Genomic DNA, 24,834 nt, shown 5'->3' with positions numbered 1-24,834 from the left:
AGTGCCACAAGCTCATCTCTTCCACGCATCTCAATTTACCATAAAATTGTGCAGTTTGACATTTCGAAAATAAATTTGCTTAATGGAAAGACGACCATTTGGAAAAACATCTTTCAATAAAATCAAAATCAGTACGGAGGGAAGGCGAATTGTCCCATGTGGTTGCAGGTTAAGCCTTTTCTTCTGCTTCAAGTTTGAGCAGAAGAAAGTAATAAAAACTTGATTATTCAATATTTAACTATGTTGATTTTGAACTGAATTACTGAAATTCATCAACTTCTAGACAACATACTATGATTCTACCCATTGAAATTCCTTACATACTAATTTCACCTTGCCGAAAGACTAAAGTAGGGGTGACATGTTCTTAAAAATGCTTAAAAGTGAAAGTAGTTCACTCTCAGTGCTCATAATCATTTAATTGTGTAAAAATGTACAAGGACACATCTTGTTCACTAACATCACTGTAGACCAAGACAAGAGATTTATTACAGCTACTGACGCCATTAATCAGGCACTTGAACATTTTCATACAAAAATAATCTACTTTTGATTAGGTGACAGCTACATTGCGTTCTTATAACAAAAACATTAGCGGTTTTGTATTCACTCGTTGTTCAGCGTGCCAGCACTACTTTCTGTCTAGACCGACTCAGTTCCTCAATCCTTCTCCTGAAGCAAAACGCCGTCGCCACGGGCAACAGCAGATTAGATTCGGGACTCCCGGCGCTCAGCCTCGGAGTTCTTGGACACCTCCCGAACGCGGTTGCGTATACGAGCCCCGTCTCCGTGGTCACATGCGGTGGATGTTGCTGTGATCCATGAACTGTTTCAGGTTGTGCAGGTTGTCCCACCACGTGAAGAGGAAAGTGTTTGCGATGAGGCCGAACCAAGGCGTCACGTCCAGCTCCTTCCGCTCGGCCTTGTCCAGCATGGCTTTGAGCTCCTCTTTGCTCACGTAGCAGTGGCTCTTTATCTCGTTGGGGTCTGGACTCAACTCCACGTCCTGCCGGAAATGTTGAGAAAAGTCGTCAGAATCGAAATGAAACGCACTCGAATGACACAAAGGACAGTCGTGGTTTGTATAATTCAAGCACTTTTTCTTTCAAGGTAACAGCGTCACACTTTGTCAATAAAAATATAAATGAACTAAAACAAAAGACATTTGTTACTGTTGATGTCCATTCAAAGTCTGATTTAACTTCAGACAGTGAGAAAAAAAAAGAAGTCTGTCTTATAATGTGTAATGAAAATATCTGGTTTCACCTGCAAATAATGTTTTCCAAACCTAGGCTTTTAATCAAACATTGTAGTGCACTTTACTATCAAAGTGTGCTGTTTGATAATCAAGACTTTACACAGAAATTAAGCACTTTCCAAAAACTCGAGCATCACTGTCCTTCCAGCAGGAGCGCTGATTAGAGTCGACCCACCTTCTGCATGAAGAGTATATAATCGATCTCGTGTTCTCCCCACACCCCGTCGGACTGCGCTTTGTAGTGGATTCGTGTCAGGTACGTCATCTCCTCTGGCGGCACCTGAAGAACCAGAGAAGATTGTCAGAGAAGACGTGACTCCAATCCCCTGTAATCCTCTTCCAGCCAGCGACTCCCACCTGCTCCATGGGGATTCCCAGTTCGGCCTGGAGTCTCCTCTGGGCGGCCTTCCTCACGCCCAGCGCGTCCCTCTCCTCCAGCTCGCTGTCCGTGTGCAGAGGATGGCTGCAGCATGTGTTCGTGAAGCAGCCTGCATGTGGGGAGAAAAAGCCAGCTGAAGCCATCTGGGACCGATTATCAGGGCGGCAACTAGCAACCACTTTATTAATCGATTATTCTGACAATTAAATCGATTTAAAAATTAAACAATGGGGGCACTTTGCTGATTATTTATTTAAGCTTTTAAATATAAATGCATTTAAAAAATATTCCCTTTTTAAGTAAGAAAAACTTTTTTGTAACATCTTAAATGCAATATATATATATATATATATATATATATATATATATATATATATATATATATATATATATATATATATATATATATAACCGTTTTGACTGAATTACTACTCTGAATGTGTCGTCCTCGCAATTGTTAACTGTTAACGATTAATCGATTGCTAAATTAGTGGGCGATTATTTCAATAGCCGATTAATCGCGATCAGTGTTTCAGCCCTTGCACAACGTCCTGCGTTCCTCACCTGGGAAGGTGATTTTGGCATCGGACCTCTGCTGCAGGAGCAGCTTCTCCTCGCTGTTGAACAGGAAGACGCTGAAGGCTCTGTGCAGCAAACCTGAACGAGGGTTTTCAGGGAAGACGGGGTGAGGTCAGAGCTGTCGGAGCTGCCGGAGCAGAGAGAGCGGACCGCGGGCGGGCGGCCGTACCTTTGTCGATGTTGGCGTTGAGGTGGCAGTTTTTCTTGGTGTCTGCGCCGACCTTCTGGTCGTCCTCGTCGATGAGGATGCACATCTCTGCGAGCAGCTGGACCTGCTTCTCGTCCAGGTGGTCTGTGGTGACCTCGGGCATCCTGACTGCAGCCTGTGCGCGTCTCGCCTTGCTGATTGGAGGAATGGAGCAAACTTCAACGCGCAAAATGTGGTATTAAAAGTATTCGTAGCCTTTTAGACAGCGGATTTCAACGGACCCAGGGGTTATCTATTCACTTAGACCAGTTCGTACTGTAGAGACACGAGCGTCTTTAAACGACAGAGAATTTAACCCACCTGGATATCCGTCTGCAGCCGCTCGTCACAGAAGGCCTCCGCCACCCAGGAAACACACTGCTGCTGACAGGTACGTTTGATTTCAACACGCCGACTCCCTCCCGGGTTAGCACCCGGAGCACCGCCCACACAGCTGGGGCCATGGCCTGACAGAAACACAAAACCAATCACAAGGTCGGAACACCCTGCTGATGGTAATACGCGGACAGGAGCGCCAAGGAATGGATCGGGTGACGCTGCACACACATGGCCAAAGTGTTATCCTTGGCATACACGTGGCTTTACGATATAGAAAGGGTCATTCATTCCTGAATGACGGAAGTGAGGTTTTGTCGCATGATTATGCGACAAAATCTTGATTACTTAATATTTTACTTGCTGCAGGTTCTGAGTATATTAAACTGTTTGCCAGTCTGAGTGTTTCCCTACCTGTATTTTCTATGTCCACTTATGTGACAATATCTTTGCCGTGCAAATGTGATTATGATTTAAATGTTTCTAAAGATTAAGCAAAATAGCTTTTGCTTAAGCTGCTATTACATTTCTGAGATTGGATATTATTTATCTCGGTAGAATCCATTCCAATGTATTCCATTTCGGGTTTTTAAGTCACCGCAGACCGTAAACACGCCATCAGCCCACTGCACCACCCAGGCCTCTAAAGACCTAACATACGTATCCACTGTGGGGACACATGCAAACCACGCAAAAGCACATGCTATGAGATGCTACTTACCAAGTACGTAATTTGCAGCTACAGAATCAAAATACGCCCTTGAAGCCAATTTAGATGTGCTTGCTACAGTTATTCCAGACTGGCAACGAACAGTCACGCATTCGCTCTCTCCTTCTGACGTCCAGGCTTTGATTCGCTGTCTCAACGGCGGCGTGACCGCTCATTGGTTCAAAGGCTGCAAACACGGACCACGTGGTGCGGAAGCACTTTTTTAATATGCGATGTGTCAAATTTCGTAATTAAAATAGGCTATTTAACATAAATGACGTCCCTTTTAATGTGTGGCGTTAAACTAGTGTAACCTTGTGGAAACTTTAAATCAATAGACGCCCATTATAAAGTTCACTCAGGTTTCCCAGCAGCCATGAACGTCCGATAGCATAAAGGTGATATGTGGCAGCGGCTATTTAAGCTAGCTTGTTCGGCTCAAGGCTGTTGGAAGATGCTTTTGAAATCAGGAACACAGCAGAATTGGTGAGTGACAGCGTTGCCTCTACAGACAGACAAATATTGGAGTTCAAGCATTAGACTACTAGACGCATGTTACATGTGACCGTAACCTGTATATCATCTTTGGGGAGGAAATGGTCTAAAATGATAAATGTCACCGCGCGCCAGGCTCCTGTTTTCCGTGCTCGGCTTGTATTTGCTCTGCTGTCCTCGGTTGGGTTGTTGAAGTAAAACGACAAAAATGTCGACAATTACCGCCACTGTTTAGCTGAACGTTATATAAGTTCTAAATATAAGCAGAAGTATAATGTTTTAGCAAAGGTCAGGTCGTCTTTTAACAGAAAGTTTGGGTTTTTTACCGGTGTGACACCAAATTCTGTGACCCATCAGATTGTGCGACATTATTAGGACCTTCATCCGGCAAAGACTGGAGGGATATTCAGTTATTTTAAATCATAATTATATCTCTCTTTATTTTTTTGTAGCATGGTGTTTTCCCATAATGTTTAATGTCTGGTTGTGGCTGTGAAATTATTACATGTAAACAGATGTACAGTGATAAGTGTTATGCTTCAGGACGCACAGTAAAAAAGCTCAGGTCTTTTTATGAAACTAAGTGAAAATGGGGAAGTAGTTCTCTTTAACTCCCTTCCTGTACAGCAGCTTCCTCCAGGTTAGTTTACGTCGTAGGCTGTTTCTGCACCTGGATTGGTTTTGCTTTCTTGGCCTTTATGTTGCACATTTGCGGCTGTGTTGCCAAATCTTTCGCTTTCACAAAGACTGAGTCATGTTTGACTCTTGGACACTTAAGCATGCAGGGCTCCACATTATGGACCCTCCACCATTCTGTTCCACAGTTAAATGCAGGTTTTATGCATGCATCTTGTGGTTGGTTCTCTTTAAGCCTGATACTGTGATTTCTGGTCCAACTCTGTGGTCAGCCTCTGTGGGTGCTAAGGAAGTTCATGTAATTCATGTAACCATCATACTTCATTTCCCACTAAAATGAAATTGTTCTGACAGGGTCATTTATTATGATATTAGTTGATTTATTGTTTATTATGATGGGCCTACTTCTGAGTTGTAAACAACCATTTTTATCCCAGTTTTTTTTTAATTAATTTTAAATCTACAGGTAGGTGGTGACAAGTGACAAAATCCAGCCTACCTGCCTGCCACCCGGTGAGCCTGGCCTTTGTTTACCTGCTCGTCAGGTAGTTTGCAAGCAGGTAAGGTTGGGGGGGCGGGGTCAGGGCCTCACACGGGATAGGAGAGATGCCTGTGGAGGGCGGAAGCAGCAGTGGCTCGGCTTCGGCCGCACGTCACCCCAAGCAGAAGCGCAAGGCACACAGTTTGTCCATCCGGCGCACCAACAGCACAGAGGAGCGGCCACCGGGCATCTTGAGAGGAGACATGCTGGAGGGACAGGTCAGTAGAGAGAGGGAAATGGGGGGAGGGAAATCCTACATTTATTAGGTTTTATCATTTTGAAATGTGAGATCAGGAAGTTTATTCTTTGTTTTTTAAGATGAAAGTGATTGCTATGCTATGTGGCTTTTTATCAGTTGTGCCTCTGCAGCACCAGCCTGTTCAACAGCATTTTTAAAGGTTTGTGGTAAGGCAACATTGACAACTTACTTTTTGCTATCAGAGTTTAGTTTGTTCCCTTCACGAAAGGAAAATGTTTAACCCATACTAACTTAACATCAGTCATTACAGAACGTTTACTATCCTAGGCGGTGGCACCTTTAGTTACTGATTTAAAGGGATCGACTATAATGTTCCTCCACCGCCATAAAGTTGGTGATTAACTCGCTCCAAACCAGGTTATTTGAATTAAGTCTACAGTTGATTTAGCTTTCCCACAAATGAAGGACAGAGAGTTTTTGTCTAAGGCGTAACTTCCTTAAAACTTGTTCTAGTGACTTTTTTTTTTTACCCCCTTCTTTGCCTCTCGGGCAATAAAATCTTCTCTCTGTTTGATTAAGGATGCAGCAGTTGTTAGCTTTTAGGAGGCGGCTACAGTGCGAGACGTTTACGCGTTTCACACTCATCATTTATTCCAACAGGTAAAATTGGTGTCAGTGGAAAGTGCGCCTCTGCTCTCACTTTCTCCCTTAAATGTAAGGCTTGAGCCACTAAAACCGGAGCTCAGCTTGCCACCGCCGTGTCGTCTCATCAAGTTTTAATACGGGTTTGCTTTGTCCGGGTCTGATTAGTCTTTTCAACAGTCCTTTCTTTGCCGCCCCGTGTTTACGTACTACTCGCACATGCCCAGGCGGCTTTATGAGCCCAAACGCAACACAGAGCAGGTTTTATTCTCCTCGTCCTTTTTTTTTTAATGCTGGCATTAAATGACCAAAGTGTGTCGCAAGCTGCAGGTTTAAGAGACTAAAACTAAGCAGCTTATAAGAACCGCCCGTTATTCCCTCATAGGTCTTCCACCCACCCCAGAGCATGGTGACATGTGGTGTTAACGTCACCATGACTAACTCTGGCCTTTGGTAGGCAAACATTTTGAATCAGTTGATTTTAAAATCTTAAGATGCAGCCCTGTGTACTCTCGTAGCATTTTGTGTTTTCGTGAGAGCTGTGGTGGAGACTGGTGACCTGGATTTAACTGGGCACCAGCAGCAGGTTGACATGGAGGTAAGACAGTTGCTGTTGCTGCATCCATTATTGAAAGTAACCACACTGGTTGTGTTTGTCAGGAGTCGTCTGCTTCAGGCTCAGTGGGAAGTTCTTTTTTATCTTTTTGTGATTATTATTTCATGACTCATTCACTTTTTCTTTTTGTGGTAGCGGTGTGTCATTTATCTTCTGTAGTGTTTTTTTTCTACAAGTGTTACTGTGGCTTTTTATAAGTCTCTATAACCCTTGAAGTTTCTCGGATTTTGTCAGGTTACGACAGCAAACGTTAATGCATTCTGTCGGTATTTTACTGCAAACTGGGAAGAAAATAAAAAAGGACTTGGATGAAAAGCGTTGCGTACACTTCTATTCAACTCTCTAGAGTCACAACTCTAGTTGCAATACTTTTAGAAATTGTCTCCACCAAGTTTTACCAAATGTCAAGATGTAGCTGCTGTGCCAAGCTTTCCCACTGTTTTTCTAATGCACTTCGATCTAATCCATAAATACACTTTTAACCAAATAAAACCGCTGCAACTTTTGTTGTATGTTTCGACTTATAGGTTTTCATTATTCTGCAGAAAATTGACCCGCAACCCAACCTCAGATCCAGATTTTTACACCCAACAGGTGTTTTTTTAGGATTATTTTTCTGGGTTTGTCTTTGTCTTGAATTTACAAAAAAAAAAAGCTAAAATTACAGGCCTTAAAAGTTGTGGATACTTGCAGATTTTCTGTAATTGATTACATTTAGTTCCATTTTAAATTTGTCTTCTTGTTCGGTTATCATTTTCTCCATCCTTTTAATTTTTAAAATGAAAAAAATTTAAATACTATTTTTCATTTGAACCAAAAAGTTAAGTTTTTGTCACATAAAATCCCAACAAACTACACTGGCATTTGTGGTAGCAATTTTTAGCACCCATGGCAAACATGTGTTTTTCTAGAAGCTTTAGATGTATTAAAAGATCTTGGTCTGTGTGTCGTGTGTCCAGGACTCCAAGCTGCCCCTCGCTTTGCGGAACAACCTCCTTGACCTGTTCGGCCAGATCGAACGGGAGTTTGAGAATCTGTACATTGAAAACCTTGAACGTGAGTTCACCTCCCTTCCTCCGTCAGGCCTCAGTTGCTGATTCACCACCCAGCGATCTCCGTTCAATCATTAATGCTGTGCCCATGTCGCAGTGCGCCGGGAAATCGACTCTCTCAACGAGCGTCTGACTGTCGATGGACAGGCCATCGACGGGGGAGACCCCTCCAAGGGAGCCCTCAAAGCCAAAGGTGCGACATTTGTTCAAGCTGTCTTTGAAAACACATCAAGCCAATTAAATAGAGTTTTTTTTTTTTTTTTGGGCAACACAGCTCATTCAAACAAATGGGAGGCTCTACTGGAGCACATAAAGTTTCAGTTTTATTGTCATAGATCAAGATAAAAGCACAAACCACCTGTGAGGTATTGTATAAAAGGGTGTGACAGCCTTAAGCTACACGCAATCTACATTTACTGTTTAAAGATGGGTAAAAATTCAGCTTCATTGCAATAGCACAACTTTGTTCAAATATTATTATTTTTTTTTTTTCAAAAATTCCAGCCTCAAATTGGACAACATTTATTCCTGTCCACAATATGAGGTTTTTGGGGGTTTTCTCAAAGCTTTTAAAGTTTCAATCACTTTCTCATATTTGAACATTTTCAAACATTACAAGCCTGGATTGTCTAGTCAGTTTTGAGAATCCATGACTTTATGATTCTTTTTAGCTTCTTTCTCTTCTTTCTCTTTCCAAAATGGGAAGAAGAAGAGAGCGTTTTGGTTTAAATAAAAAAAATTAATACAAAAAAAAAAAAACATCTTAAGAACAATAATTAGAAAACAAAACTACTGGAAGAGGATTTAAGTTGATCTAGAAAAAAAGAGAAAATAATTTAGGATTATTGGCATGAAATATTCGGCTTCACATTAGGATTACTGGAATACGAATAAAGTATTCATTTATTTAAAGAGTTTTACAAAGCAGTCACCAGATCAGGCAAGGTGTAGCCATTTATAATGAAACATTTCTTATAATAAGAATTTTGATTTATCCTTGTCTCTGTTAATTTCAGTTAATGATGAACTTATTGCAGTGAGTTATGATGCCTGACGAACGCCACAGCAAAGCTTTTTGTGTCTTTTCTCTTATTGTAAGCCTTGCCTCTGTAGCAGTGAAACCAAGCAGAGCGCTCGTCACTCACCGGGGCGTTTTTATTCATGGGTTTTCTGTGTCTGTGTCACACAGCCAGCCACAGCACCAGTCAGCTGTCACAGAAGCTGAAGACGACCTACAAAGCCTCCACCAGCAAGGTACCTGGCACCAGCCATGTCTGGCTGCTCCGCGGAGCACGACAGAGCTCTCATGTGTAAATATTTGAGCGGCTAGGGTTCAGCTTCTCTGATGAGGGGGACAGAAGGAGTGGAAAAGCTCGTTCCACGTCCTCATAAAGTCATAATGTAGTCCTAGCCTGTGAACCGAGAGAGTCCATCCCTACCAATGAATGCATGCTGTTTATATTTGTACATCCCCCCACATATTAACGTCCACAAAGTGACTTTTTAATGTTGAATCTTTTTGCCGAGGGTAGCGCTTGTACGCTTTCCAGGACAAAATAGGCGGAGCTCGCAACTTCAGCGTGCCAACCTGGGAGTTGTGGGGCGGAGATTCCTGGGTAACTTCCTGAATGCTCTGTTTGAGCGTTGAGCAGACGGCTGCTGGCTGAGTCGCATCTTAACTGCAGTCTCACCTTGACTCCTCGTCTCTTTTCCACTCTGCGCCCTTCTCAGGAAACGACTCGGTTGGGCGGCTGTAGCCACCAAATGGTGAAGACGTGCGTTTTATTTGTACGCTAGAGCCTAAATGTTTCAAACTTTTCTGTTACTCCAAAGCCGTGACAAAACAAAGAGCTGGCCCAAATTAGTTGGCGAGTAGAATTTAGCTGTTTAATTAGTCTTTTTTACAGAAAAAAAATAAACAAAAAAACATTTAATTCCCTTCAGTAGTATGTTCTGAAATGAACAACCTTTGGTCACAATTTGCTTATGGCTTTGGCCAGCTCTGGAACAGGGTAAGACATTACAAGAGAGCTTCACTAATAATTGTGCTTAAAAATTTCCTTAAGGTTAGCAGCACATTTTGGTAAAAAGCTTTTGATTTTTGCTGTTTTTCTTCACATTAGTCCAAATATCAGGATTGGTTGCATTAAAGAAATGCCTACAGTTTTTACCATTTAGCAGCTGTGTTATTTTCTTGTCGATTTAACCAATAAGATAACATGTTAGAGCACTGAAGGTGGTGCCAAGTTAACTTTCACCTTTTCCAAAATGTTGTAGCGTCTGCCACAATTTTTAGCACCCATGGCAAACGTGTTTTTCTAGAAGGATAATAATTAAACTTTTTGATTATTGTAGTGGATTGAACCTTTTGATTATTCAATACTCATTGTATTTATGCAAGTGAATGACTATATTCTTTTCCTGACTTGTGAAGCTCAACACCTGCTTCGCTTCAATGGAGAGTTGTCTTCTCTTTTTTTCCCATTTTGAAAACAAAGTGTAATTGGATTGTGTGCAGGGTGAGACGTTTACCACAGGAAGAATGCAGAGTCATGCATTCCTTAATATACTTAAAAATGCAAAATGCTTGAATGTATCACCAGTGGTTTGCCTCAAATTTTTATTCACAAGAGTTTCCCATTCCTGCATTAGGAATAAATAAGCTAAAAGGTCTGATTTATTTCACTGTAATACTTCATTCACATCTTTACCTGGGCTGCTAATGAGACTTGAGGGTTCTGTAGGTACTGGTAGTCGGACCAGGGAAGAACTGTTCTCATTCTGCTATTCTGTACTCAGCTGTGCAAAATGGTGTTTTGTTTTTCTTTTGTTTTTTCTCTCAACATACGTATATTAATCTGAGTGCAACCAAGTCCTGAGTTAGATGGAGAATCTGAATCCAGATAAGACTTGAAAGAAAAAAGAGAACAAGGGATCAAGGGAGGACAGCATAGATTAACCTCCTGTTAGACACGTCTGCTATCTGTTGCATAGCTAATGCATCAGAATGTTGAGTCTAATGTTACAATAAACTGAACGGGGTTAAAACTAATAATATGCACCAAGTCTGGGTTTGTGGGTCTGCTTGGTCACTTTTAGCTAGAATGACCCATGCTGCTGCTGCTTCTTTTTTTTTTTTAATTGGTTGTGGTGTGGGCCAGCTGCCAGAGATCGAAGCCTGCTGATCTTGTCATGTGCCTCAGCTGTTGTGGCTCTGTGAAAATAGAAGTCAAACCTTCCTCTCGAGATTGTTCCTGTGTGGGGGCCCTTCAGCAGCGAAGGCCGACGCGCAACCAGAGCACACAATATTTTTAGACATGCGCCCGTCTTATTTGGAGCTCCTGACGTGTAAGCAGAGCCGACGTTAATATTCGAGATCAGAGAAGTCGGGCGCGCACACTGAGCTTTCTCTGTTTAAGACTTTAGAGTAGAATAGGTTAGCGGGGTTCTGATGTTTGAACGCGGCATCCTCATTACAAGAACTCGAGCTCACCTGTGCAGATCCGATCTCGTTAAACACCCCGGGAAGCAGAAGTCATGGAAATGTGTTTATAGCCGTCACCCTCTGCGAGGGTGCAGCAGAGCTGATTTTAGGTTTTTCACCAGGCTCTGATCTAAAGTTAACCTGCTGCAGAGGCGTTCAGGGGAAAAAGCTGCAAAGCTGACCTTTATCCACAGTAGGCGACCAACTCTGCCCTAAATACCAAACACCATCTTATCTTGGCAGAAAGCAACACAATGCAATCAAAACATATTCAGCATGTAGACGGTTCTCTGTTAAATCAACGATTTCTTTAGAGAATTAATAAGCAACTCAACTAATCCATTTACATATGCTTGTGTGTGTGTGTGTGTTTTTTTAATGGTGCATGCACTATATGTGTAACCATACAGTAACTATTTACACCACTTTAATCTTCTTTTTTGTCTTTTTATTGTGGTTGACCTGCAGGAAGGAATAAATGACTCTTTGTGTTGATCTATTAAAAACTCCCTATTAAGATACATGGAAGCCTGTGGTTGTAATGTGATAAAATGTAGCAAAGATTTAAGGTCTATAAATACTTTTTCAAAGTGCTGTAAATGGTTTCCTTTATGCAGATTCTAAACTCCATCCTCTGCTCGTTTTCTTCTGTTCATCAGTCCCTCCTCTCTTCTTCTCTGCAGATCGTCTCCAGCTTCAAAGCCACCACCGGCTCGCGCGCCCTGTGCCAGCTGCTCAAGGAGTATGTGGGCCACCGGGACGGCATCTGGGACCTCAGCGTCACCCGGACTCAGCCAGTGGTGCTCGGCACCGCCTCTGCCGGTACACGGCTCACCCAAAAGGAACCTCGTCGAGCCAGAATGGCTTAAATCTCCATGAAGTTGAAATGATTTAATTTCCCTGTCCTGACAGATCACTCAGCTCTGCTGTGGAGCATAGAGACGGGGAAATGTCTGCTGAGGTATGCAGGACATGTAGGATCAGGTATGTATAAAAAAAATTATTTGTTAGGCTTTATCATCCTTCTATACGCATAAAAAAATCATCTTTCTGTCACTTTTGGAAGAATCTTTGATGTTTCATCTCTGTTGCAGTCAACTCCATCAAATTTCACCCCACCGAGCAGATGGCACTCACAGGTATGGATCTGAATTCATGAAAGATTTTTTTTCTTTTTTTTTTAAAGATTTAAACAGAATCTGTGTCAACAGGTTTGATGTCTCCAGGAGTATGTGGGTGGGAATCTGTGTTGACGAGCTTTTCTCTGTGTTTTTTTTCTCAGCCTCCGGAGACCAGACGGCTCACATCTGGCGCTACATGGTGCAGCTCCCGGCGCCGCAGCCACCGCCAGATGTCAGCGTAAGTAGCTTCGGACTGAGATTTTTGCTACAAGCGAAAAAGATTTCAAGGGCACGAGCTGAGAGCTTTTCGTTTCTGGCGTACATTTGGAACCAGATATTCACCTAAAACTTAGAGAAAGTTTTAAATTTCTCTTTTTGATGAATGTAAAACAAAAATGTAAAAATCTGTGGGGAAAAAAAGCAAAACATTTCTCTCTCATGATTCTGTCTTTTGACCCAGAAATAGTTTTTGACAATAACTGACTGAAAACCAGGAAGGTTTAGTCCGTTCACTGTGTGTACACACATCTGCTTTCAACCGTGTCTCGTCCTTCTGCAGGTTCCATGCGACGACGACCAGGACTCATCCGACAGAGAAGAGGGCGAGACGGAAGGAGACGGTCCCTCTGAGGTCCCCACGGTCCGTGTCGCCACGGCAACCCTTAAGAGCCACCAGGGCGTGGTGATCGCGGCCGACTGGCTGGTTGGAGGCCGACAGGTGGTGACGGCTTCGTGGGACCGCGCCGCCAACCTGTACGAGGTGGAGACGTCCGAACTGGTTCACACTCTGACCGGTATGAAAGTGTTTTAGTGGATGCATTCTGTTCAGGACACTCAATCCTGAGTGGAAGATTCAGTTAGACAGAGGACAAAATGTTCTGTTCGTGGCCTCTTTGGCTTTCGTTCAACGGTGTGAAAAAGTCCAAATTTGAACTTTTCAGCCTAAACTTGAAACATTTCTGCTATCGGTGAAACAGGGTAGTAAGATGGTTCGCTGCAAAAACACAAAATCTTATCTAGTTTTATTTGATCTAATTTATAGTGCAAATTTTTTAGTATACTTGGAATAAAACAAACAAAAATTACAAGTCACTTTTCAATAAGACATGAAAGGTCAGTAACTCCTTAAAATTGATTTTAAAAAGTACTAGTTCAACTGACAGATTATGTCACTTGTAACAAAACATTTTAATGTAATATTGAGATTATGACAGTATTATGTTTGTTAGATTTGCGCTAGAAACTGGATCAAAAATACTTAGTAATATTTTGTGTTTTTGCAGTGTTCTCTTAGCAGAAACGAGCAAGAGGTTTAGAAATCATGGAAAGAATCGTCAACAGGGCTGAAAACAAATGACAGGAACAGGATGTGGATTATAGATCAATAAATGGTTTGTTACATATTCAGAATCTGAAATCTAATAAAAGATTTTGAAATGTGTGTTTGTAATGTTACCAAAAGCTGAGCTGTGTGTGCTCACAGAAACGACGGAAAAGCCAGACGGAAATCTGTTTTCGTGAATCATTTTGTTGGTGTTTGTGCAGGTCATGACCAGGAGCTGACCCACTGCTGCACCCATCCCACCCAGCGCCTGGTGGTCACCTCCTCCAGGGACACCACCTTTAGACTGTGGGACTTCAGGGACCCGTCCATCCACTCCGTCAACGTCTTCCAGGGACACACAGAGTGAGTCCACATCTGTTTTGTTTTTTTTCCCTCCTCTCACATATTGTATTTATTTATTTATTTTTTTTGGTGGTTTTTATTTTATTTTTATTTTATTTTGGCTTCAGGGTTTGAGATTCTGTCCTCCCATTTCATTCACACGTCCATTTGCCTGCAGCCCAAACTCTCGGTAACACTTTATTTGAAGGGGTGTGCACAAGACTGACATGACACCGTCATAAAAATAACATAACACGTGTTATGAACATGTATTAGTCTTTATGAATGTTTGACATTTGTCATGAAGTGTCATTTGGTAAATAATGACACTTTGAATGTAAAGTTGTGCAAAAATTTGCATAAAAAGTGCATTAAAAGTGTCATTCATGAAGACTCCTTCATGAAGACTCCTTCATGTTCATAACAGGTGTTATTTTAAGTTTATGACAACATTATGTGAGTAAGTTATGAACACTTTATGTTCATAACTTTATGTTATGAACATGTTGCCAAACTTTGAATCTTCATTGTGACCAATTTGCAGCCAAGTGTCCACTAGGTGGTGCTGTCTCCTCCTCCAGCTCTCCAATTCCCCTCCAGTTTCCTCTTTCCTTTAGCATTAATCTGCAGACCTTATTGCTCTAAGCCAAATCCTCCACTTGCCTTTCATTCATTACTGAGCACTTCTCTTCACTCCGACAGTGCGCTGCTCTGTTTCCTATCACTTCCTCTCCTTCTCCCCCGCTCTCCTGTTCATTTATCTGTCCATTTCAGCGTTAATCCCCCCACTCTGTGTAATTTGGCTCCTCGCTCGCTGTTAACACTCAGTTGCAGCCGCCCGTTTCAAAGCGACGGCTGTCAGGCTCGTCTGTGGCTTTCAGTCGCGCTGCTCTTTAAAAGCCGTAAGAGGAGGGGTAGTGTTTGCGCGTGTGTGTTTATGCGCATGCCTACACGCGTCCGCTGGCTGCTGCGCTCTGGCAGCCTTTGATTGCAGGCGAGGGATTACGTCGAGCTCATTACGTACAATCCCAACATGAATAATTCCTGCAGATCCCAAACTAATTCCCTCCCATAGACAATTGCAGTAATGAGATTAGACTCCAGTGTTTCACAGTTAACATCCCCGCCTCCTCTCCTCCGTCCTCATGTCCTTCCCATGAGGCCTCTCTTGCCTCTTGCCCTTCCTGATGTGTTCAAAGCACCAAACCCACCAAAACATTTAAATACGACACAGATTTCTGTTTTAGAAACGACAAAAATCATTCATCTTCTGCTTATTAAATAATCATGTGCTTAAATTAACTCTACTGTATTATTCAACTGCTAACTTGGAGCAGCTTGCGGATTCATTTTACTGCTGGTAATTGTGGGAATTGTCCATCTGAACACTTTAAGCCGACCTGTAGGCTTAATGAGAAGGCCTGTCATAACAATTTTTTCTGGATGATAAATTGTCCCAGAAGTTATTGCAATAAACCATAGTATTGTTGTTTTGACACCATTTTCAAGTAATATAGTGCTAATAGCATATTTAGGTGAAAACATATTCTTTAAGATCAATAAACTATAAATTCTAACAAACATTTAACACGGGAACTGGAAGACATTTTAAATGTCCAAAAATAAATCAACAAATAAAGTGAATTATTTAGTGTCTGTAAACAAAATTGTCTTTCCAAAAAGACAATTTTGAGACCACACTGAAGACTTCTGACATCCAGTTTTTGGAAGGAAAAGGAAAAATAATAAATTGTTCATTTGATTTATTGCGACAGGTCTGTTGATTAGTTTATTATGTAGACTGTCATTTGAAAAAGATGCCAGTAATAAGAGAAGAGAAATGTATCCACAGGTACATCGGAGAAAAGTTCAATTATTGTGAAAACGTTCAATATGTTTTGTCACCAATTCCAGAGGAAAAATTGGGGCTGAAATGGTAAATCGCATTAATCATGATTAATCAGTTGTTGACACGATCGTCGACTAATTCAGTAATCGATTAGTCGTCAATTCAATATATTCAGAGCAGTAATTAAGCCAAAACTGTTCAAAAAATGTAAAATATTACATAAAAATATTTTGCCTTTAACGTGAAAAAAAAAGCAAAATCTCCTTTCATAGGCGACCGTTACCACACTGATCATTAATCGTTAATGGAGATATCAATCAAGAAATCTACAAATGATGAAGAAATGCTATTACTGCATTTTAGACAGCGAAATGTTTGTTTTTCTTATTTAAAATTGAATTTAATTATTGATTTGCATATTTTAATGTATTCCATTGCTGTGTTAAAGGCATAAATGCTTAAATAAAAAATCAGCCGAAAATGTGATTACTCACCTGAGTAATAGAGTTGGGGTTCGAATTTTGATCCATTGTGGAGTTTGATGATCTGAAAGCCATAATCATCATGGCTTGTTGTCTTTTCAATCCATCTTATATTTAAACCAAAAATACATGAAGTAGCTTGGGAAGGATGAAGCAGCAGCTTATAATATCTTCACTTTAAGTTTGGATGAGGACCAGCTGGCTCATCTTGAGTTCAAAACGTCAGTGAAAGCATGAAAACTTAAATTGTGTTTGTTTATTTATTTTTAAAGTAGTCTGAAATGTGCTGTGATAAAATGTGTAAAATGCAGCAGATTTAAGATCTTCCATTAAAGTTGCTGATGAATTTCTGTTTATTTTCCCCAATCAGGTCGAAACTCTTAACTAAAGTTGATATTTTAGACCAGGCGCAAGTTGGATCCCTCTTTTGGGTCCTAAAAGGTCACTTCCTGATCCAGTTTGTCATCACTTGTTAGTCATGAGCTACATCCGCTGCCGTCTCTCTCACTCTCTCTCTCTCATTTCCCGGGATCTTCCTTATGGCATAATGTTGCAACATGACTGACATAAACACGGCATCATTCCTGTGAAAAGCTGCAGTCGCAGAGATAAATGAGAACGGTTTAATAGAGGCAGAGAGCCGGAGGAGGGAGGACAGGGTGGGGAGGTGAAAGCCTCTCGTTTCCACCGCCTTCACCGGCAATTACGCCTAACGCTGGCTGACAGCGGAGCGCGGCGGCTAAAAGTGCAGCATCCACCCTCCGTCCCACCGCCCCGCCATAATTGCAGTGTAATGACAACGGCGCGCGAGCTAACAAAACGGCCGAGAGCAAACGAGAAACGACAGCGCACTTGCTCTACAAACGGGATGCCATGTCGGGTTTGTCTCCCCTCCCGTCGACGGCTTCCTCAGACATCCTGATTGCGCTCCGCAGAGAGAGTGTGTGTGTGCGGGCGTGTTTGTGTGTGTGTGTGCGTCAGATGCAGATCTGATATCTCGTCTCTGCTGAGGAATACTCCATCACTTCAGGGACTGTCAGCTTTGCTGCAGCGCTGGAGAATTAACACAAAGCTGCAAAAGCACTTAGTCTCCATCTGACTGGTTTCATTTACATCTTTAGCTTTTATCTTTAAACACCAACCGTTTAAGATCCATATGATTCAGCATCAAAGTAGATAAAAGTCCTCCGTTCATCCTGAGGAATTAAAAACTCTGGTTTCGATTGAATTGGTGATTGTCAACTTTTGAAAAACTTAAAATTACCACAAGGATAAAATATATCATTTCTGATTAAACTTCTATTGGAGAAGTAACGGTTTGCATGTCTACATGCAAAAAGCCACCGTTGTCAAATAAAAAAACCCTTCACCACTCATCGGCCTGAGTGATCTACATTTACTTTGAAACATGGTGATGGCAGCATCATGCTGTGGGATGATGCTGATCTTCATCTGTTGCATCGAATCCCAATTAAATCCACTTGGGCAGTGATCTTTAGCATGTTAATTTTAATGAATTAATTCTACATATTTTTAGTGTCTTTTTAACACAAGCAATCAAAAACAATCAAACAAATTGACTCAATATAAAAATTATTTCATTATGACAGGATTGCATCAAATTTTTTTTGTATACACATATATATATAAAAAAATAAATATCTTACTTTTTCTCCACTAATGAGATGCTTTTACATTTGTATTTTGTATTTTTTTTTTCCTCGGGTCTTTCAGTCTCTTGACCTTGGCTGTCAGAGACCAGCCGAGCATTAAGTACCACCAAACACCTTCTCTCTCTCTCCCCCCCGCCCCGTTTTTCCTTCCTCGCCGTCGTTGTGAGAAACCCTTTAACCTTAATCAACCTTATAATCAATTACCTTGTCTGATTACGCTGCGTGCTCACCTCCCATCATCCCCTCCACGCCGCTCGTATTCCCAGCTGGGCCGTACCCTTCAAAGTCAGGAGGTGCCTGTGTCGGCGCAACACTTTCCTGGAGCCGCAGCCTTTAATGGGGCCAGGTTTGGGTGCCTAATTAGCCCGTAATGCCATGTCAATTTGAATTAAGGCGGCGGTTCGTTTAACCTCCTCAGACCCCGCGTCCTCATATGAGGACATTACATTTTTGCTGCTCTGCACCATGACATTTAATTTGTAAGAATTTTGACCAATTGTCCTCATCTGGGGGGCTTGCCCGCACCACCTACTGGTCTCATAATGAAATTACACTCATTTGAAAAAAAACGGCATGGCGGGAATGACAGCGAACGTCTTCTACGGCAGCTCCCGACACAAACATGGACAAGGTAAAAATCCTAATCGAGTTTTATGATTGAAACTAGTTTATTTATGCACAATAATGTCTGTAGCTTCAACTGACATGCTTATTTGATATATTTGAGTAATATTAGCAAGCTACGACGTCTGTAAACATGACGTACTTTTGAGGACATCAGGTCTAGCTTCAGTGCAAAAACGTAAAATTTTTCGAAGAGCATTTGTGTTTATTTCTAGACAAAATGTCTAATTTCTAGTCAAAATAAGTCTTATTACATAAAATAAGACTCATTCTCCAAAAATAGCTTGTTTTTAGACAATCACCACTTGTTTCAAGTGAACTTTCACTAAAAAATATGTAGAATAATTTGCCAGTGGAGCAAGTTTTTATTTCCTATTACAAGGAAATAGATTGTGCATTTTTATCATTACAGGGGGAATGTCCTTTTCGAGAGCTGAACGATTGCTAACTGCAATCACAAATGACTCTGAGATTGAAGATTTGTCAGATGGTGAAGAGGATGACCCTGCTGTGGGTGAAATCACTCCATGTGAAGCAACTGTGGAGCAACCTGATGATTCTGATTCAGATTATCAACCTGATGCTGCTGACATAAGTGAAGATACTGACAGCGATGCGAGTGAACCACCACATAAACAACAGCATCTTTTTTCTGATGAACCTCACCAGGATGTGCAAGGTCGCAGGGCAGGACCAAGAAATAGAAATAGAGAGTACTGGAAGTGTGCTCCATTCAACCCTGTTTTAGTCCCATTTCAAGGAGCTGATGAACAACAAGACAAGAGAGCAGATATGTCGCCGGTGCAGTACATGGAACAGTACGTTGACATAGAACTGATGAAAGTCTTTGCCGACTGTACAAATTCTATGTCATTAGCTAAAAGTGGCAGATCTCTCAACACATCGGTTGAAGAGATGTACCACTTTTTTGGAGCATCCATCTTGATGTCTTGTATCCCTTACCCACAAATCCGCATGTTCTGGTCCACTAACCTGAGAATCCCTTCCATTAGTGACACAATGAGACGCGACCGATTCTTCAAGCTGAGGAGCCATCTGAAGGTGGTAATTGATGACGACATTCCCGAAGACAGGAAAACAGACAAATTCTGGAAGGTGAGGCCTTTCATGAATCGCATACTCAAAGGCTGCCATGCTCAGGCCCGACCAGAATCCGTCTCAATAGATGAACAGATGATACCATTCACTGGAGCCTGTCCGTTCCGCCAGTATGTGCCGCTGAAGCCAAATCCAGTTGGCATGAAGAATTTTGTCCTGGCAACAGCAGATGGTGTCGTTCTTGACTTTGAAGTTTACCAAGGTTCAAAGGCACTGGCTGCACAGGTGCCGGACGCAGAAGGATTGGGTTTGGGAGCCCTGGTTCTCAAACGCCTGACAAAAACAGTACATCCTGGTACAAAGGTGTACTGCGATAGGTTCTTCACCACCACATCAGCTGTGGAATCCATGCTGGAGAAGCAAGTGTACCTAACTGGTACAGTTATGAAGAACAGGATCCCAAAAGCAATGCAGAAGCTCCCAACTGACAAGATCATGAAGCAGCAAGGCAGAGGTACCGCCGCATCAGTTGTCAGGGGAGATGGGAAACTAATGTTGTAAAATGGTTTGACAACAAGCCGGTCCTGATGCTCTCTACTGTCCATGCTAAAGAGCCAGAGGATACCTGCCAGCGGTGGTCCAAGAAGGACAAATGCTACCTAACCATCACACGACCAAATATTGTACAAGAGTACAATGCAAAGATGGGTGGGGTAGACTTGTCTGACAGAATGATGAGCTACTACAGGATGAGGGTGCGAACAAAGAAGTGGACGATTCGCATGGTTATGCACTTCATGGATCTTGCTCTGGCCAACAGCTGGCTGCAGTATCGCAGAGATCATCAAGAACACAATACCCCAAGAAAGGCCATCATGACGTTCCTCACGTTCCGCATGGACGTGGCTCAGGTGTTCCTCAACAAGTGTGATGTCACACATGCAGAGGAAGAGAGTGCATGCTGTCCAAAAACTGGCCAAACATCCCTGGTCACTCCAATCCCCCACATCTCAGCGCGCACAACTTCTGCTGCTCATCTGCCGGAAGTTGCTGATCTCAAGAACCCGATGCGTTGCAGACAACAAGGCTGCCATGGGAAATCCCGTGTACGCTGTCTGACATGCAATGTGTTCCTTTGCCTGCAAAGTCAGCGCAACTGCTTTGAAGCCTTTCATGGAGGCCAGTAGGACTACTTGAATACTTGAATGTTTGTTTGAGTTTGCTATGACACGTTCATAATGATGTTTATAAATGTTGCACTTTTCCATGCAAAGCCTTTCACAGAGGCAAGCAGGAATACTTGAATTATTTACTGAGTTTGTTATGACATGTTAATACACTTTGCACTTTTCCATACAAAAGCAACACACTGTTTGTTGACAGTATAAAATAAACTTTTGTACTTTGTTAACCAATGGTGTCTTCATTTTGAAAGTCTGGACAGAAAGCAGCGTAAATGTACATACTGTGAAACATAGATGTAAATAATAACATTGATTGAATGATCTTATCGTCACACAGATAGACCCAATGTCCTCGTATGAGGACATTTAGTTTTGATATAACCACTTATTGTAGAAAGCTAAAATTTCATTCTTAGGCTAATTGGGTCCTTATGATCCCAAATGGCAAGGAAAAAAATTATATGCAAAGAAAGACCCAATGTCCTCATATGAGGACATTGGTTTTGACATAGTTCAAGAGCACATAGGAAGCTAAAATTTAATTTCAACTAAAATTAGGTCAGACTAATCCCAAATAGTAAGGAGACATAAAAAATGCACATCAAACAAAAGCCCGGGTCTCAGGAGGTTAAGCAGGATAGACGAGATATAGATGCTGAAAAGAAGGAGAGGCGTGATGGAACAATATTTCTATAATTATTCCCCTCTTTTTCTGTTCTTTCCTTTTTCTGTTTTTTTTTCGTAAGTTTCACCCCATGAATGGACAGGAACAAAAGGGAAAAGCTGAATGACAAATCACGAGCGTATAAGAATAAGCAAGTTGTTGTAGGTCTGGTTTCTTGTTTAGGTTTTACTTTTCGTCCTGATTTTTTCGGGTTCACGTTTGGACAAACATCCCCTCTGGTTTCTGCTGTCTCGGTTTGGACAGTTAACAGGACTGACCACAGCATCACCAGGCGCCGCGGCTCTTTGAGGACAAATGAGTTATGACGACATTTAATTTTCCCTATAGAGTGAATAAGGGGTGAAGTGAATTCAGTCTTGACAAATAATGGATCTGAAGCTTATTTGCAGTCAGTTCTTTATAGAAATGGATTCAGTGGTTTCATGTTCGTCATATAAAAAAAGAGACGCCCGTTAGCTACTCTTCAAAGCAGGAAAGAGAAGAAAACATGTCCCAATATGGCAGATGTGATTTGATTATTTTACAATAAAATGGCTTCGTTACATCCCAAACACGTTTTGTGAATTTTTTAACTTTTTTTTTTACAACTGTCGCATTCTGACGAGCGAGAGATCCATCCTTTCTTCAAGAAAACGGAGGTCCAAATCGAGGCTTTCTCTGCGTTTTGCAGAAACTGCTTCATAAGTGACCGTTTTCTCTGACCGGTCCTCTTCCTGTCTGACCGTCCCGCTCTGTCCTGCCTTCTGCAGCACCGTGACGTCCGCCGTCTTCACGGTGGGGGACAACGTCGTCTCGGGAAGCGACGACCGCACCGTGAAGGTGTGGGACCTGAAGAACATGCGGTCGCCCATAGCAACCATCCGCACCGACTCGGCTGTCAACAGGTGGGTGAAAGGCGTCGATTTCAAAGTTTAAAAGACAAAAAAAAAAAATCTTTTGGATCTTTTTGTCCCCCAAAGAGATCGGCTTTACAGTGCAACTTTGTGTGGCGTTTCAGGATAAGCGTCTCGGCCAACCAGAGGATCATCGCCCTGCCGCACGACAATCGACAAGTCCGCCTGTTCGACATGAGCGGCGTGAGGCTGGCCCGACTTCCACGCAGCAACCGGATGGTGAGGAGAGGACGGGAGCGGGACCCGAAATGACTATCACATCTGCTGCTGTTTTTAAACAAAACCTTTGACTATATCTGTGTGTGTGTGTGTGTGTGTGTGTGTGTGTGTGTGTGTGTGTGTGTGTGTGTGTGTGTGTGTGTGTGTGTGTGTGTGAAGGGTCACAGGCGAATGGTGTGCTGCACGGCGTGGAACGAGGAGAACCAGGCGTGCAACCTGTTCACCTGCGGCTTCGACCGGCAGGCCATCGGCTGGAACATCAACATCCCGGCCCTGCTGCAGGAGAAGTGACCCATCCGGACCCGGCTCTTCTTATTTTGCATGGACTGTGATTCGTGCCATTTCTGTGTGGAAGTACGTGTTCGGTTTTGTGTGTGTGCAGGCGGCCGCTCACGTCACCTTTTTCTGTTTTTTTTTTGTTTTTTTTTTTTTTTGTCATTGCCAAATAGTTTCTCCTGCATGCCAGGTTTGCAGACGTTGCTTCAAAAGCAGTCGCAGAACAATCTGTAGAGTATGTACATAAGATGTCGTGGCTTGATTAAGTGACGGATTCAGTGTCTTAGCCGCATTCTGGGAGGTGCAATTTGTCAAATATGGCAGAGCTTTGAGATGTCTTTATCCTTCCGGAGCGTTTCTTCACACAGAACCAAACATATCGCGACGAACGTCTGCCACGTCTTAAAACGAAGAGCTCAGCAGGCGGAGATCCAGACGCCCCGCCTCCTCTCTTCGGTTCACGGTTAGCCTTTGTATTTCCAGATCTCGCTTTCTGTTACTTGCCTTTATGTTTTGTGTTTACATAGGAGATTTTGAAATATATAGACGGAGATTTATTCTGGCAGGGCGAAGAGGAAACAACGTGTTGCTGCGCATAAGTTTGCGTACGGTCGTCATGCAGTAGAGCAGGATGAAGGGTTTTTAAAACTCTGCTAATCTACAGCAAGCTTCCACCCCAACATAAATGCTAAAGCTAGTTAGCATTGCTACTATGACAACACATAAGTAGTTTTCCAGGAACAGGAAGTTATTTCTCCACCATTATCACACTGAGCAGCAAATAGACGAGGTTGATTGACGGCGCTGGTTGTACAATTTGCAGATGGTTATAAGAGCTTGTTGGGATTTTTTTTTTCGCATCTTTAAAATTTCTTTATTAAGATTATCCATCTCATATTATACATAGTCTCAACAGACTGTCACCAAACTCAACATATTTTCTATAAATTTACGTACTGCTGCTTTAACATCCAGGCTGATGCTAGGAAACCAAACGAGCTAAAATAATTCATCATAAAAATCTAATCTCATGAATCCAACCAGGTTTATTCCAGAGTGTCGATGGCGAAAAAGACATGTAGTTCAGGTGCAGCTTTCTTTGTGACCATTAACCAAGTACTTTGCTCCTAAACAATACTGCAAATTCAAACTTCTGCACTCTTGTTAAAAAAAAAAAAACTCAGTGAAATTGGATGTTGAATCATCAAAAATAAAACCATTCTCGCCGATGGCGACCGTCACCGTGGCCGTATGTAAACCTCTGACCTGAGCTGGACTCGCTCCTCCTTTTGCCGCCTCAGAACTTGCCGCTGTTGAGTCGTGAGCCCAAAATGGTTGGTGTGTGTGGTGTGTGTGCTTCAGTGGTTTTCAGCTCTGTACTGTGTTGCACCCACCCATCTGTCTGTCTGTAGCACAAAAAAGAAATGGAAGCAATACTCAGCTCCTTAATGTTACTCATTCACAGAGTGAAGTTGTGCGTTTTAAACCAGGCGACTCTGTCTTTAAAAGACAGAGTGGGTTTTGTCGTCAGGTTACTGTGCTCCACCTGATTCCTGAAACATGCTGTATGTTACATGTGAAATGTTCTGAATTGAAGTCATGCTGTTTTTTTTGTTTTATTTTGTTTTAAATCTCCTTCAGATGTTTAACTTATTCCAGTGCTGTAAACCTCCATACAACTTGCCTGTCTGTATATGTGACCAGTTTAGATCCAGTGTGTTCAGAACGCACACGTCTCTGCTGTTTCCTCCAACAATCAGAACCAGGATCACATTGTAAAGTAGCATGAACCTGAGAAATGTTGGACCTGAATTAAAATGCCTTACTACTGCATCGAGGACGGCGTATGACTGTCATCTGTCTGTGGCTCCTCCACATGTTCGATAAGTGATTGTGCTTCAGACGGGTTTGTTTTGTCTGTGTCTTTCGTCGGGGTGGCGGCGGGGACTCCTGCCCGGTGGTATCGCCGTCCCGGTCCTCCGCAGGCGGA

General features: G+C 42.3%; 2 protein-coding genes across 4 annotated transcripts; one reads left to right on the top strand and one right to left on the bottom strand.

Annotated features, from left to right (window-relative positions):
- Nucleotides 1–671: 671 nt before the first annotated feature.
- idi1 (isopentenyl-diphosphate delta isomerase 1) lies at nt 672–3,575 on the bottom strand. Its single transcript, XM_055037551.1, has 7 exons — nt 3,461–3,575; nt 2,725–2,870; nt 2,386–2,558; nt 2,202–2,294; nt 1,616–1,746; nt 1,434–1,538; nt 672–1,006 (listed from the first exon to the last, which is right to left on the bottom strand). Exons 2-7 carry the CDS (start codon nt 2,865–2,867, stop codon nt 794–796), a joined length of 858 nt encoding a protein of 285 aa, XP_054893526.1. The 5' UTR covers nt 2,868–2,870; nt 3,461–3,575; the 3' UTR covers nt 672–793.
- Nucleotides 3,372–24,681, top strand: LOC129364724 (WD repeat-containing protein 37-like). Of its 3 annotated transcripts, none has more exons than XM_055037549.1 (15): nt 3,372–3,463; nt 5,046–5,338; nt 7,537–7,633; nt 7,727–7,822; nt 8,819–8,883; nt 9,162–9,245; nt 11,797–11,935; nt 12,026–12,097; nt 12,208–12,252; nt 12,396–12,472; nt 12,794–13,028; nt 13,780–13,921; nt 22,206–22,340; nt 22,454–22,568; nt 22,728–24,681. In XM_055037549.1, exons 2-15 carry the CDS (start codon nt 5,186–5,188, stop codon nt 22,857–22,859), a joined length of 1,587 nt encoding a protein of 528 aa, XP_054893524.1. In that variant the 5' UTR covers nt 3,372–3,463; nt 5,046–5,185; the 3' UTR covers nt 22,860–24,681. The 3 variants fall into 3 exon arrangements, with proteins under 3 accessions (XP_054893524.1, XP_054893523.1, XP_054893525.1); XM_055037548.1 differs by lacking the exon at nt 3,372–3,463 and adding an exon at nt 3,675–3,934; XM_055037550.1 differs by lacking the exons at nt 3,372–3,463; nt 9,162–9,245 and adding an exon at nt 3,675–3,934.
- The last annotated feature ends 153 nt before the right edge of the window (nt 24,682–24,834 follow it).

Source organism: Poeciliopsis prolifica, unplaced genomic scaffold (genome assembly GCF_027474105.1).
Source record: "Poeciliopsis prolifica strain line A6 unplaced genomic scaffold, Auburn_PproV2 SCAFFOLD012, whole genome shotgun sequence".
NCBI classification, from domain to species: domain Eukaryota; kingdom Metazoa; phylum Chordata; class Actinopteri; order Cyprinodontiformes; family Poeciliidae; genus Poeciliopsis; species Poeciliopsis prolifica.
This window is presented reverse-complemented; position numbering and strand designations above follow the sequence as displayed.

Coding starts and splice junctions, on each gene's coding strand:
- idi1 (XM_055037551.1), bottom strand. CDS start 2,867: ATGGCCCCAGCTGTGTGGGCGGTGCTCCGGGTGCTAACCCGGGAGGGA. Junction 1,747..2,201: donor TGCCAAAATCACCTTCCCAG/GTGAGGAACGCA, acceptor CCCCACATGCAG/GCTGCTTCACGAACACATGC. Junction 1,539..1,615: donor TGGGAATCCCCATGGAGCAG/GTGGGAGTCGCT, acceptor CTGGTTCTTCAG/GTGCCGCCAGAGGAGATGAC.
- LOC129364724 (XM_055037549.1), top strand. CDS start 5,186: ATGCCTGTGGAGGGCGGAAGCAGCAGTGGCTCGGCTTCGGCCGCACGT. Junction 5,339..7,536: donor GAGACATGCTGGAGGGACAG/GTCAGTAGAGAG, acceptor TCGTGTGTCCAG/GACTCCAAGCTGCCCCTCGC. Junction 13,029..13,779: donor ACTGGTTCACACTCTGACCG/GTATGAAAGTGT, acceptor GTGTTTGTGCAG/GTCATGACCAGGAGCTGACC.